Source organism: Aulonocara stuartgranti, assembly GCF_965226115.1.
Source record: "Aulonocara stuartgranti genome assembly, chromosome: 15".
In the NCBI taxonomy this organism is placed as follows: Eukaryota; Metazoa; Chordata; class Actinopteri; order Cichliformes; family Cichlidae; genus Aulonocara; species Aulonocara stuartgranti.
This window is the reverse complement of record NC_138951.1, coordinates 41,301,092-41,316,271: the sequence shown is the minus strand read 5'-3', so window position 1 is coordinate 41,316,271 and position 15,180 is coordinate 41,301,092. Positions and strand designations below refer to the sequence as shown.

The 15,180-nt window shown below is 41.3% G+C and overlaps 1 protein-coding gene across 1 annotated transcript; it reads right to left on the bottom strand.

Annotated features, from left to right (window-relative positions):
- Window positions 1-12,107: 12,107 nt before the first annotated feature.
- fam174c (family with sequence similarity 174 member C) lies at window positions 12,108-14,982 on the bottom strand. The gene is made up of 3 exons (XM_082506703.1): window positions 14,545-14,982; window positions 13,014-13,136; window positions 12,108-12,716 (listed from the first exon to the last, which is right to left on the bottom strand). Exons 1-3 carry the CDS (start codon window positions 14,802-14,804, stop codon window positions 12,713-12,715), a joined length of 387 nt encoding a protein of 128 aa, XP_082362829.1. The 5' UTR covers window positions 14,805-14,982; the 3' UTR covers window positions 12,108-12,712.
- Window positions 14,983-15,180: the final 198 nt, after the last annotated feature.

Sequence of the window (15,180 nt, the reverse complement as noted above, 5' to 3'; positions counted from 1 at the left end):
TTAGCGCGACATCCGCTGGTTTCCTCTTTCTGGCGCAAAGTGAGCGATAAACAAACAAGAGAAAAGCGATCAGCTGATCATTGATCAGTTTCATGATTGAAGTAGAAACAGGATGAGAGGAGAGGAGGCAGCTGCAGCGCAAAGACAGAATAACTGCAGCTTTGTGTCTTTTTCTATTCCAGCTGAAGTCCGGGACAAACTGCTCCTTTTGAGCTCAATGCGAAACTTCAAAGTTCGACCTCATCGGCTGTAATCTATCCAGCCCAGAGTCGATCGTGACCAATTAGCCAATCCACCACCTTTCATTGTTTATGCCGTTACAAAAAAGACCCCAAAACAAACAAACAACAAAACATCGGCCCATAAAAACGAAAAAGCACCAGTCCAGCTATATATGCAGCGGGTGGATGTAACTGACTGATGCACAGAATGGAGCCCAGGTGGTGTGAATGATGAGACCAGACACAGAAAATCTGTCAAAGAAAACCAAAAATATATTGAACAAATTGGGAAAAAGCGGAAGTGGAACAAAACAAATACAAAACACAACATGGATAAATACATGTACCACAATTAATTTCACTGCTTGCAATCGCTGTGCAAAAGACTTTTAAATGCCTGTTCATTTCCTTTTGAAGGTCAGTTTTCAGGAGTTCCTCTTTAGGGCCCAGTTTCACGACGGGAAAAAATACGTCCGTAATCCAAAGACAGGATGAAGGGGGGGGGGGGGTGAATATGAAGAAGCACAACAACAAACACATCTGACCTGCAGGGACAGAAAATGTCCATTTCGATTTGAATTCAGTTTAATATACAATGATTCCACACTTCTATAGCGTGAATCTGATCATTGCATTGTCACATTTCATAACAGTACAATATTTCATCCATAGCTTCATCTGTACACTTCAAACAAATACGGAAACTGCACGACGGAAGGCAGTTAAATAACAGACAGCGCAGCCGAACTCGAGGCATCTTTGCCGCGGCGGGCACGCAGCGAATCAGGAGAGGGACCTCGCGCCAGCTGATGTGGGTCATGTGACAGTGTGTAGGAGCTGTGGGTTACTTACGACTAATCAATTTCATAACCAGTTTCATGTGATTGGTAATATTAGACTAAGAGAAGCCAGATAAAGAAACGATATGCTCAAAGTCCTGAATCAGTTTCTGAAGCTGTTCCTGTGGCTCAGTCAATTTCCGCCTCTGAAACGAGATGACTTCATTTATACGAGTTATCAGCAAACAGTAGATGTCATCATTATGATGAACGGGATTCCTGTTTATTTCACACAGTTGCATTTGATACGTTTTATTTCACTCAATTAAATATCACAGACCAGAAGTAACACAGATTAATTTATGTGAACTGAAACCAGAAAAAGCATCATAAAAATAAACTTTCTTCCATAAAGGAAGAAGTTGAGATTTATAATGGAAGTAATAAAGAACAAAACAAAAACCACGTCAACATCATCACAGACAATTAGAGAGATTCAAACAGCTGATTTTATTTAACCTCCACATCAACTCTACAAACTTTAATGAAAATAAACACCATAAAAAATAAAAGCACATTGTTTGCAATAGTCCTCATTAAGCGTTTTAATCTACGATGGTCATTAATCACTAATGTTTGTGGATAGTTAAGGATGTAACTCGTGCAGGTTTTTAATCACGAGTCTCACTGCCGTGTGTCTGTGGCTCAGCCTAACTTTGTCACCTCCCTGACTGCAGACATCTCCTCACCTGTCTGTCTGAACACCTCGCAGCCTCCGGCGCAGGCAGGGGTGTCCAACTCCAGGCCTCGAGTGCCGGTGTCCTGCAGGTTTTAGATCTCACTCTGGGTCAACACACCTGAATCAAACGATTAGTTCATTACCAGGCCTCTGAAGAAATTCAAGACCTGTTGAGAAGGTCATTTGGTAATTTAAATCAGCTGTAGTGGATCAAGGACACATCTGAAGCCTGCAGGACACCGGAACTCGAGGCCTGGAGTTGGGCACCCCTGGGCGCAGGTAGAGACGTTTAACGGAAAGCGAAGCGGCCGTTTGATGGCGTCAAACATCAGATAGACGAGTCTAACAGCTCGTGAGTGAACTGCTCAGCTGGAACCACACGACACCTGCAACGCTTCCGGCTGCACACGAGTCATAAATACAAATTATAAGATAATTAAGTAAAAGGCGTTTGATAGAAGTTTAACAACCACCAATAAGAAGGACCTCAGCCATCCCAACAACAGACTGTCTCTCTGCTGAGGTCAGGAAAGCGATTCCGCTCCCTGAAGACCAACACAGAGAGACTGAGGAGGAGCTTCTTCCCGCAGGCGATACGGTCTCTCAATCACACCACCACACAGTACTGACCCACACATATGGTTCTTACACACACACTGGACTTTCTGGACATTGGTTTTGCACAACACTGGTCACTATATTCTTCATTTCCGGTTAATACTTGTACAGCTGCTGTTATTGTCTATATATTTATTTATATTTAGATTTCTTCATACATTCTTATATAGTTCTATATTGTGTATTGTGTATTTTGTTGTACAGTTATTTTATTTTCAACTTTAATTTATATATTTTATCTTATTCTTCCCAGTTAAATTTACCCTTTTTAATTTTTCATATTTATTTCCTATCTTATTCATAGCCTTTTCCTTTTTTGTTTTCTTTAGGTCACGAGCAGTTGTCCAAGCATTTCACTACATATCGTACTGTGTATGACTGTGTACGTGACAAATAAAATTTGAATTTGAATTTGAATTTAATTCCCATTGCGCAGTCTAGCCACGTACAGAAACTGATCGATCAATAAATCAATAATGAAAACAGTTACATTTTTACTTTTATAGGCTGATGCTATTGAAGACGTTATATTCCTGTTTGTAACTGACCTTGGACAACATGGCTCAGTGTGAGCATTTAGCATGTTTTCCTCCTTTGTCTCTGATTTTTAAGTTGTCCTGCTTGGCAAAGATTAAAACAAAATCCCAGTTTACCAGCATTTCATTAAGTCTTCTTAATATTATTAAATCGTGCCGTTTCCCTCTTACTGACGTGTCCTATAATAGCTGTAAACGTATTTTGGTGCAGAAATGTGAACAGATAGAACTTCCGAGGAGTGTATAAATAAAATAAAAATTCCCCTTAAAATTTCGGCTCACCTGAGAGGCGCATCAAAGCTACTCAACAATAAGTCTGAGACTTTCAGTTTTTTTAACCCCGCAAACAAAAGCGAGAAACCCCCAGAGCTGCCAAGAAAAGACAGTTTAAACAGAAACAGTCATATGGCGATGAATCATATGTGGCATGTTTGGTTTTACTTCAATACGTAGGCTACTTCAGTTAGTGTTTCAGTCACTGAGAAGTTTTAGCACAGGACCAGCCTTGATGGTCTGTGCGTACTGGGTCCGGCTGGCAGCGGTGGCGCCGAAGGCTGTGGAGTCGTGACGGAGGAAAACACGACTCCTACAGAGGGGGGGAGGGGGGAGGCGGACCAAGGACCCTGCAGGTCCCTGGAGAGCTGCTTCCTGGGACCCTGGGTTTAATGACTTTAATGGGACTGTCTTTATCAAAGGGGGCTCCGAGGAAACGACGCGCCGGGACACGGGGAGGTGGGGGTGGGAGGGTCCGTGGATATAAAAAGAGGCGACCGACACTGACTCTCCACAGAGCCGAGGGAAGGTCAACGGAGCCCGAACTGCCAACTGAACCCCGATTAGCCACCAGTCTCCTTCACTTCTGCTGCTTCTGTTCGCAAGAGACATGCTGCACGAAGATGTCCAGGACCGCCACACCTTCCGCAGGTGAGACCGGCGTTTATTAATGAACTGTAAACGGCTTAAAACAACCATTTTTGTTACTGTAAAGATTAATAGATGTTGGAGTTTACAACAGTCAATGTGTTTGCACTAAAAAGCTGCTTGTTTTACATAAGCCGCAGTTATTACCTGTTATTGGCTTTTTGATCTGCGGTATTTACACAGTTTTACAAGACAGGGAGAACGCCATTATAACGATTATGGTGCATTTGTTTCAGCATGTTGCTGGCATCTGCATTCTATTGAAACCATTTTTAAAATAAAATATGAGTTTCCATAATTCATCACCAAGGAGGATTTTTCTGCTCCTCACCAACGTGTCTGTGTGTCTGTGTGCAGTGATCCAGATCCACGCATCGCCCTGAAGCTCAGAGCGGCTCCGTGTGAGAGGAACCTCACTGAGGGTGAGTTCACTGCATCACCACATATGGAGACACGCATGTTAGTGTGCTCTTCTATAGAGCTGCCAAAAGACATCTTAGCAGCATTAAGCTTTACTTAATTCAGCATTTAAGAAAAATAATATCACATTCAAAAGGTCCACTTATCAGTTATAAGTGGTTATCAATACTAGCAGCTGTTTTCAACCGTAAATTATAAATAAATCAGACAAGTATCCTATAAGATGAAAGAGGGCTGTTTTAATTTGTAAAAAGCTTCGCAGTTTTCCTTTCTATTAAAGATAAAACCTTGACGATGATGCTGCATAAAAAGATGTTTTACAGACAGAGTGAGATTGTGTTTCTTCTTCACGTGGTTCTGTTTAAGGTGTCGTGTTCTCTCCACTGTTCAGTGGTTTCAGTTGTGAATCCTTGTCCTTGTGTTTTTGAAGATTCTCTCTTCTTTGCTTCCCGTCTTTCCTCTGTTTGTCTCACTGTTTCTCCCTCTCCAATTCATGCAGCTTTCAGTTTTTTTCCACTTCCCTTCTTCGTTCTTTTCTGACTTCACCTGTATTTTGTAATCCTTGTCTTCATGTTGTGTGTTTAGTGTGAGTCAGTCTTTGTCAGGTGTTCGTCTCTGTTTCCTTCACTTCTGTCTCTTTTATTTATTTGGTTCTTTTATTAGATTTTTCCTACTAGAACAAAACAGTTGTTTTTTTGTCACTGCACATGCTTGTGCTGTCACCAGTTGAGGGTCACTCAGCTACTTTGTACCCAACCTTACATCCTTAGATGTGGTTCTCCAGCTGATCCTTCTTTGCTCTCCCCTCAGGTACCCGTCCCAGAGTGGTACGTCGGATTTTCACCAACAGTCGAGAACGATGGCGCCAGCAGAACGTGAATGGTGCATTCGCAGAGCTGCGACGTCTCATACCCACCCACCCCCCAGACAGGAAGCTCAGCAAGAACGAGATCCTACGCCTCGCCCTCAGGTACATCAGCTTTCTGGACCATCTACTGACTGAGCAAGACCTCAGCGGGGCCCCACAGAGCCAGGCTGTGAGGCTGGAGGAGGACAGACTGCAGGGGACACCATCACCTAACTCCACCTGCGAGAGTTCATCAGAGGGAGACTCTGATGGGCTGATGGGGGAGCAGAGGCAGCTCCAGTACCAGCAGGTACAGCTGAGCAGGTCGAGCAGAGATCAGCTGAGACTGTTTCATCACTCCAGATGTGAAGGCCCCTGCAGTCTGGGGTCAGACTGATGCTCCTGTGCTCCAGTTCTGCTGTTTGTCGTCAGTCAGCTGATTCAGGCTCAAACACAAAGATGTAAACAGGGAACACTAACAAGACAGAAACCTTCGTCGTTTACAAGCTTTTTGTCAGACAATGCCTCTGCATTATTTCTGACTGGTTTTAGAAAATCACAAAAATGATACACGACACTTCATGCAGCAGACAGATGAATTATTGATCTTCATGAATAAATGATTACAGGTCAGACGTACTGGCATTGGGAACATCTGTTCATATTGTAAATGTTTTGGGTTAAACTGATGATATTCTTCCTCAGTGAGGTGAACAGAGTGAAAGGGAAATGTGGATTTTAAAGGCCATTTAATACATGATTGAGATGTTAGTGTAGCTAAATAAAAGCACAGAGTGATGGCTGGTAGCTTTAAAAGCACACATGGAATTATCCATAAATATGAATTATTCTGCATTTAGTAATTCACTAATGAAAAAAGTTCATGTGATATTCACATGTATCAGTGTTATTAGCTTTCCATGTTGTTTGTGTGTTTTATGTTTGATATTCAGGGTGATGTTCTGCCATGAAGCAGAAGAACCAGTAACCAGATTCAGGTTCTTTCATGAGGAACCTTTGGTGATTTTAATGTTAATAAAAATGTCTTTTTGTCTACTGATGAAATCTGTGATGATGCGCAGGTGTGATGCTCATATCTGAATACAGAGAAATAAAAATACAGAGAAACTGATGCTTTTCCTCTTCATTAATGACAACCTGCTGATTCACTCGTGCAAGACTATCATAAATTCTTCATTTATTTTTTTCTAAATTTGCACCTGATGATTGAGTGAAGAGCTGCAATAAACTGATATCATCACATACTCATATAGTCTTTGTCCAAGAAGTCCTCGGCATACTTCAGTCTGACTTAAGGGTGTCTCTTTTGCAGAAGTGGAGGTCTGGGGTCTTTAGACACATTGCTCACTAGTTTTCTTTCCAGAGTCTTTGAAATTTTCTCTTCCTGCTTCTGCCACACTTGCTCTGCACTGTGAGGGCCGATGTGAGCTCCTTGACGATGCCTCTAACAGAAATGCTGTGATAACTTGGTATATCCATCTGCTGCTTTGTGACCATCAACAATTCTGTTTTTCAAATCTAAACTGATTACTGTTGGGTTTTTTCTGCATGATGTTTTCTCAAGAGGCAGCAGTGGTTAGCATTGTTGCTTCACAGCAAGAAGGTGGTAAGTTCAATTCCACTGTATGGCCGGGGCCTTTCTCTGTGGAGTTTGCATCTTCTCTCTGGGTACTAGTGATGGGTCGGTCGTGAACGAAATGGCTCTTAGAGCCGGGTCTTTGACTTGAACGACGCGAGCCGGCTCCTTATCGCGAGCCGTGGGGTTTTTTCTCTCTCAGCCTCTCTCTCACCCTTTTTTCCGCTTCACTCTGCACGCGAGCCTTGTGCTTTACGCTGGGCAGAGGGGGGAGGGGCGGTAGTTACACTCAGTAGCACAGGAACAGAGCGGGAGGGAGAGAAAGAGAGCCAGGGACAACAACGTCACATTAGAAAGGTATAGTAATCATCCACAACTATATTCAGTTGCAGATGATAAAGGATTCAGAAAGTTTATTCATGCAGGTCCATATGACAGAGAATGTGCATCTTCTTTTTGTTTTCATATTATAATTTATATTTAATTGTGTTGTGGTTTGCAGTGTTTTGTGTTGTTTCACTTTAAATTTGTAAAAGGAAAAAGCTGAAAATTTAAATAGTTAAAAGTTAAAAGGTGTAAATGTGAATAGTTGTTTTTTGTATTATATGATTTATTTATTACATTTTATGTGGAGTGAATAAATAAAAGTATATTTACGGTGGCCCCTAGAGACAAAGCACATACAAACTTCAAAACAAGTACAAAAGACAACAGAAGTGCTCCAGGATGCTAGGGGGCAGTGTTGAGCTTTTGTTATCTTCTGGCTACACAAGCCAGCAAGTACCAACGACCAGATTTGGTGTGTGGTAGTAACAGGTAAATGAACTTTTTTTTTTTTTTAATTATTTGACTATATATGAATGCTTGTGTATAAATACACAAACAATACACACATGCTTTCATGATTTCAATTGTGTAATTTAGGTGATCCTGTTTTGGAAGTTCAGTTCATGCTAGAAATGTGTTTTGGAGTTTGTACGTGTTTTGTCTCTAGGGGCCACCGCATATATTTATGTATAAACATATATAAATAAAACCACTTTTTTTTACATTAGTAATTCCTTTTGTGCATAATTTTATATTATTGTTAATAATAAATTAATTAAAGCAACAAAACAACCTGAAGAGCCGGTTCGGAGCCAAAAGAGCCAGTTCTCTAAAAAGAGCTGGAAATCCCATCACTACTGGGCACTCTGGCTTCCCCACAGTCCAAAGACATGCAGTGAGTGGGGTTAGGCTAACTGGTAATTCTAAATTGCCAGTAGGTGGAATGTGAATGGTTGTCTGTCTGTGTGTGTTAGCTCTGCAACAGACTGGCTAAGACAGCTGGGATAGGCTCCAGACCCCCACGACCCCGAAACGGAGACGAGAATGGATGGACGGGTTTTCTGATGAAGCTTGGGTTTTCCTATTGTGCATAAACTGGAAGTTAACTCTCAGTTTTCACATGATTTTACAACCTTTGATCTTTATAAAGTTTGCACATCAGAGGTTTGTGCTCTGGATATAGCTCGATAAACAGGTTTTAGGGGATCGTAATATCTAACATGGTCATTTTGTTCTGACATAATTCTGTTATTGTGTGTAAATATAAATGATTCATTCTTTCTAAGGAAAATAAATATGTTTTGAAATACTGTTTTGAAAGTAACAGTGCATAAGTAAACATTCTTGTTGTTATATTGTAACATGTGATGTTTTTTTCTTTTAAAAAAATTATTTAAATTAAGTTCAATGTCAAATTTTGTTGCAGCATTATTAGTGCTCTAACACAGCAAAGCACCTGAACTCACTGTGGAGGTGTGTGTGTGCGTCTGTGTGTGTGTGCGTCTGTGTGTTGGGGAGCAGGGGGGTTGGGGTGATGGGGCGGAGTAGACTGTCACTGTGCCACTGTAACAAGGCCATGATGAGTTGAGGAGATGACTGATAAACATCTCACCCAATCGGACGGCCCTGAGGGAGATGGCAATAACAACAGGACAACTCAGAGGAGCAGAGGGGCGTGTTTCAATTAGAGAGCTCTGTGTGTGTGTGTGTGTGTGTGTGTGTGTGTGTGTGTGTGTGTGTGTCTGTCTGTCTGTGACAGAGAGATATCGGCTCATCCTCAGTTCCCACCACTGTTTCTCTGTTTGGCTTCCTCCTGAATATCCAGTGGGGTTAAGGTCAGGTGGCTGTGGAGGAAAGTCCACTGAAAACCAGCTCCCCCTTTCAAAGCTCCGAGGTGGGTTTGAGGCTCATTAATCTGCTTCAGGATGAATCATTCTCCAAAAATACGCAAACCGGAGGATATAGCATAGCTCTAAAGGATGGATTCCTCCATCACCTCATTTAGATTTAAAGTGGAGTCACAGCAGAGAATGATTAAAAATTCTCTTGCATCATCTGCACTCTGTCCACTTCAGTTTGCCTCAGCTTCATTTCACTCTTGGTGCATTAGTTTGGGCCAATGTGACAACCTTACTGTGGCTCCAAAAGAAGAGCCAAATCATGACCTGTCCATCACCCCACTTGGCAGGTGGATTGAGGTGTTTGTGCTGGTTTGCTGTGTTTGCTTTTCACCAAACTTGGTCCTCTGCACTTTGGCCTCATCTTTGCAAAGGACATTATTCCAGAAGTCTTGTGGTTTGTTCAGACACAGTTTTGAGTCTGAGATGCATCCGTTTTCTGCAGTTTCTCTGAGCATTGCAGGCCAGCAAAGTGTCAACATCTGGTTTTATACATGTGTTCACACTTGCTGATGATCCTTCAATCGAGTACATTTGAGTAAGCAGTTAGTGAGCACTGCGTGTCAGCCAGTTGGGTCTTGGTTTTTTAATCTCTCAGCTAACACAACTTGATGTATTGGACTTCTGATGATGTCACCTTTATCCTCCGGATCCTGCTTTGGATCCATGAAGTGTTTTTGGGCTCCATGCTCCGCCCTCTTAGAAACCTTTGATCCAGCTCGATCTGGCTCTGAAACTGCCCTTTGATGCTCAGAACAATAATCTTACATCTGTCTATTTAGTTGGCTGTTCTGATGTCATGTTTCCCACTATCACAGTGTCTGCTGGAAACTGGAGGTGCAGCCATATTTCTAACAGGTGAACAATAACTGCAGGTTGATTTAGCTAAAATTAGTGACGGTCTTCAGCAGATTTATTGACACCTGATCAGATAAACTGTGTGAAAACAGAGAGACTAAGGTGGGAACCGAGGATAAGCCAGCATCTCACAAACACACACACATATACTCAGCTTTCTCTAATTGAAACACGCCCCTCTGCTCCTCTGGGACCTGTTGAGTTGTACTGTTGTTATTGTGGTCTCTCTGGGGACCGTCTGATAGGCTGAGACGTTTATCAGTCTTCAGCACCACGCCCACTCATCATTAGCTTGTTACAGTGGCAGTTCAGCAGTCACCCTGCTATCAGTGACCCCGACAGACCGTGAGGTGGGAAAAATCGCCACTTCCTGTTTTATTACCTCAGAATTAGCCTGTTTTCAGTGAGTTTAGTAACAAAGCAGCAACAGGTGGAAGAACAGGGAGAGAAAATTCTTTCAGTTATGGTGACAAAAAAATTATTTCCACATGAGGATTTGTGGGTGATTTCTTTTCAATTTGTTTATTGATTGAATATAACAGAAAAGCAAATTAGTTTTTATTAAGATACCAAAATAAAGTTATTTATTTACAACAATTTATTTACTTCCATTTGTGCAACATCTCTAAAGTTAGAAATATCCTGTCTCAGACTGACGCTGAAAAACTAGTTCATGCATTTATTACTTCCAGGCTGGACGACTGTAATTCATTATTATCAGGAAGTCCAAAAAACTCCCTGAAAAGCCTTCAGCTGATCCAAAATGCTGCAGCAAGAGTCCTGACAGGGACTAGAAAGAGAGAGCAGATTTCTCCTGTTTTGGCTTCCTGTTAAATCCAGAATTCAAAATCCTGCTCCTCACATACAAGGTCTTAAATAATCAGGCCCCATCTTATCTTAATGACCTTGTAGTACCATATCACCCTATTAGAGCACTTCGCTCTCGCTCTGCAGGCCTACTTGTTGTTCCTAGAGTATTTAAAAGTAGAATGGGAGGCAGAGCCTTCAGTTTTCAGGCCCCTCTTCTGTGGAACCAGCTTCCAGTTTGGATTCAGGAGACAGACACTATCTCTACTTTCAAGATCAGGCTTCAAACTTTCCTTTTTGCTAAAGCATATAGTTAGGGCTGGACCAGGTGACCCTGAATCCTCCCTTAGTGATGCTGCAATAGACGTAGGCTGCCGGGGATTCCCATGATGCACTGAGTTTTTCCTTTCCAGTCACCTTTCTCACTCACTATGTATTAACAGACCTCTCTGCATTGAATCATATCTGTTATTAACCTCTGTCTCTCTTCCACAGCATGTCTTTATCCTGTCTTCGTTCTCTCACCCCAACCAATCACAGCAGATGGCCCCGCCCCTCCCTGAGCCTGGTTCTGCTGGAGGTTTCTTCCTGTTAAAAAGGAGTTTTTCCTTCCCACTGTCACCAAAGTGCTGTTCATAGGGGGTCATATGATTGTTGGGTTTTTCTCTGTATCTATGAAGCGCCTTGAGGCGACTTTTGTTGTGATTTGGCGCTATATAAATAAAATTGAATTGTTTGTGTTTTCTAATTTTATGACAGGTGACCCTGTGTGTGTGTGTGTGTGTGTGTGTGTGTGTGTGTGTGTGTGTGTGTGTGTACATAAAATGAAGTATTTCTCACACTTTGCTTAACGTTGTTTCGATTGTTTCCTTATTTGAATACCTTTTGCAAAGATTGTTTTGGATGTTCATTCATAATATTTGTCCCGCGTTATCATTCAAATCTGATCTTTTTCTGATGTTCAGTTTTCTGTTTCAGGCTGTGCTAATATGATCCCTATACGACAGGTGCTTTGCTATTAACGTTGCCTTTAGCTTAATGTTTGAAACAGTAACACTGGCGACATCTTGTGGTGAACGCCTGCTACTACAGCTTCATTTTGAAGCTCAAGCCCTCTAAGTAATGATTAAATTATTTAAAAAAACAAACAAGCAGTTACACAGACTCAGCCGCTGCTTTGAGATCCTCATCCATCCCTGTTTCTAATTTAGGACCTAAGAGCTACTTGGTAAAAATAATAACTTATTTATTTTTTACATATTCCAGAAGTATTTTGCTTGGCAAAAGTATTTTCCAATATTTTATATTTATGGTTACAACATTTTTACATATTTTACTAAAACTTCATGTACTCTTTACTTCATGTATTTTCACTTCTGCAGCGCTTTTACAAAATTATTTTTTCCAATACTGTAAGCACATTTTTTTTAACTACAGATATTTTAATTTTATATCATATCATGTCACCTGACACGACATGATAAAAAATAAAGTAGCCAATAAAGACTCATGTTCAAAAACAAAAACAGATGATAAGACTTTTTTATATTCAAAAATCAGATTTTAATGTTTTGTTAAGAAGTGTGAATCTTGTCCACAGAGAAAAAAATGTCATCAGGAATCAGAGTTATACAAAAGCTTCACATTCACCCTTTTAGTCTCAACACAGCCGATGTGAAACACTGTTTCAGGGCAGGCTGACCGTCTGTCAGGACAACAAATCCTGATCAATTGCAGCATTTCACACCACCATTGCTGCTGCCTGCCATCAGTCTGCAGTAGTATAAAGCATGTAGTCAGAGCAGAAAAGCTCAGAGTGGAAAAACACACCAAATAAACTCTTAGAAAAACACTCTGAAATAATATTAAGAGGAGTAACGAACAGAAAAGGAACATTTGGCCTCATGAGGATCCACTGATCCGTCATGTCTGCATTTCATCCGACACCACATTTAAAAGAACAAAAATTTGATTATTCTGCTCATCTTCCTTGAGCAGCTGAGATTTGGCATTTTTCTTCAGTGACTATTTGGTCAGTTTGTTTGTTATTTCCACTTGTCTCAGCAAGTCGTTGGTCACTTCTCCCACCCTCTCTCAATCTGTAATCAATACGGGCTGATCCGTCAGAGGACAAAGACCAGGACTCATCTGAACAGAGACAAAGATAACACCAATCAGACTGACTGTAAATCAAAGTCAGCAAAGTTCAGACTTTGGAACAATTCCAGTCAGCGTCTCTGGATTATTTAAATAATCAAACTATTCAAAATAATCAAATGTATTTATTTATTGTTTTGACAACTTTGTGTTTTCATGATTCTATGTTTTTTACTTTTGCTGATGAACATCAGATAAAAAATAAAAATAAACTTTTACTGGTATTAGCCTTAAAATCAGGTTCTGGTTCTATTTCAGCGTTACTGCTGTTGCCTGTTAACCTCTGACCTGCGGAGGCTGCGAGATTCGTACAGCGTGTCGTCCTCGTCGCTGTCCACCGCATCCATCTCCACAGCATCGTCCTCATTGGACAGTAGACCATACTTCTTTCTGTGGGTGGGCTTCTTCAGCCTGACGACATCATCACAAAACAGACATTTACTATTAACTCGACGCCACTGTGCTCCAAACAGGTAGTTGTAATGTACAGCACTTAAAAAAAAACACGGGTGAATTATGATATTTATGAACTGAATGTGAAATGTTAGGAGAATGACATTCTTAATGTAAAGGCACTTAAACTCAGAACAAGGCCAAATGATGGCCAAAACAAATTGAGACACTGGTAGACCAGGATTAGTGTTAAGTGTTACCTCCTGAACCACACAGTGAGTCCAGCAACTTCACACAAACACATGACTGACACTCTGCACAGGTGTGTCACATCGCTAATATGAGACAGAGCTTAAAACGACTGAATTTACAATGACGTTTGGTGTGACATCACTCAGGTGGGAACCAAACCTGTGATTTCATATGAACACCACAGCTTTAAATGATGGGAGAGACCAAAGGCCAGCAGCCTGTCACTAAACCTTCAGGTTGATGAAGTTCAGACTGAGGTTACACAATGTGTCCAACTGGCTCTGACTCACTGACAAACTAATGGCGGGACTGAAGAGTGGCCACTAAAAGGCTTGCTCTAGTGTAAGTTTAGAAATTGCCAATCCTCATATGTGGACAAACATTAAGCCCCACTATTCACAGTTTTAAAGTTTCTCCGCTTCTCAAGTTGAGGACACGTTGTAAATGTGTCTCACGTGACTTCCTAAAACTGCAGGAGCCTCCGTTTGGCTTCTGTAAATATTTGTAATTATTGTGACAGTTGGCCCTCGATTCTGACTGCATAATCTCCGTCTGTAAGGAGCAGGTTTGCTGACTTCAAATTAAAAACGTACTTCTCACCAAAGACTACGTCGGATGAAACGAGAGGCCAAGTTCCACCTCCTGTTATCAGAAACGGTTACACTGAGAGAAGTGATAGGAGTTTGGAGTGTATGCCGAACTAAAAATGGTTACTAAAACATAATGCAGGACTTATATATAGTCATTTACAACACATAAAAACAGCTTATACAAAGTTTTAAGTTGTTAGATTTATGGAGGGAATTCGGCTTTATGTATGTTACTCTATTCTTACTTTTGGATTTCTCTAATAACTTGTCAGATACAGTAATATACACAACCGTGTACCCCGAGAATGCAATCTATGTCAAAAAGCTAACAATAAACGTGCAGCACCTTATAATCAGCAGACTCCATTCATAAATCCAGTTTTTTTAAACTTTCTTCGCTTCTCAAAAGTTACTGAAGTACTGTAAAGTGATTTTTTGAAGCTGGAAAATGTGCTCTTCAATTCGGCTTTCACCTGATCCGTAAATATTTCTAATTATTTTGGACATTTTAGGCCGAAATTGTGACTGCGTAGCGACTGTAAGAAGCAATGATTTTTGATCCTGAATTAAATTGTAGTTCTCACCGCACGGCTCGGATGAGGAAGTAGAGGACGCCGATTATAGTGATGCCAACGAGGACGTAGAGGGCCCTCTGGATCATCGAGCTGTCCACGTTGAAGGTATTAAGCGGACCCTTGCTGGTGCCGTTTATGGCGTTAACCCTGCTGGAGTTCGTCGCGGCGGTTCTACGAGTTTCGGTGCTGTTCTTCACCTCCTCCGCCACGGACAAGAGAACCCAGCATACCGATACAAGAACCGCTGAGAGACTTCGATAAAAAGTCATTTTATATTTGAAAACTCTCAGAACAAAAAATAAGAAAGGAAGCTTAACGACTTTCGAAGCGGTTCGGAAGCAGAGTCCCAGATACACGTAGCGTTAGCTAAACTCTACCGCCACACTGTTGACAATCCCAACAAGGAAGTTTACGTCCAGCAAGGGTCGACGTCACAACAAAGATGGAGTCGCAGTCGTAGGGCCGCACGTTACCGCTCACCGACCAATCATTGCAAACCAATCCGCAGAAGGAGGCGCGGGGTTTACGCAGCACTGTACCACAAAATACACCATGAACCCAACACTTTAAAAATTATACAAATATAAAAATGGACGCTAAAGTTTTTTTGTGTTTTAGATTGTAATTTATTTTATTTTTAAGCAT

What these genes read in the sequence shown, in the direction of transcription:
- fam174c (XM_082506703.1), bottom strand. Translation starts at nt 14,804, where the DNA reads ATGACTTTTTATCGAAGTCTCTCAGCGGTTCTTGTATCGGTATGCTGG. An exon ending in TTCCTCATCCGAGCCGTGCG is followed by an intron (nt 13,137 to 14,544) that starts GTGAGAACTACA and finishes TGATGTCGTCAG; the next exon opens with GCTGAAGAAGCCCACCCACA.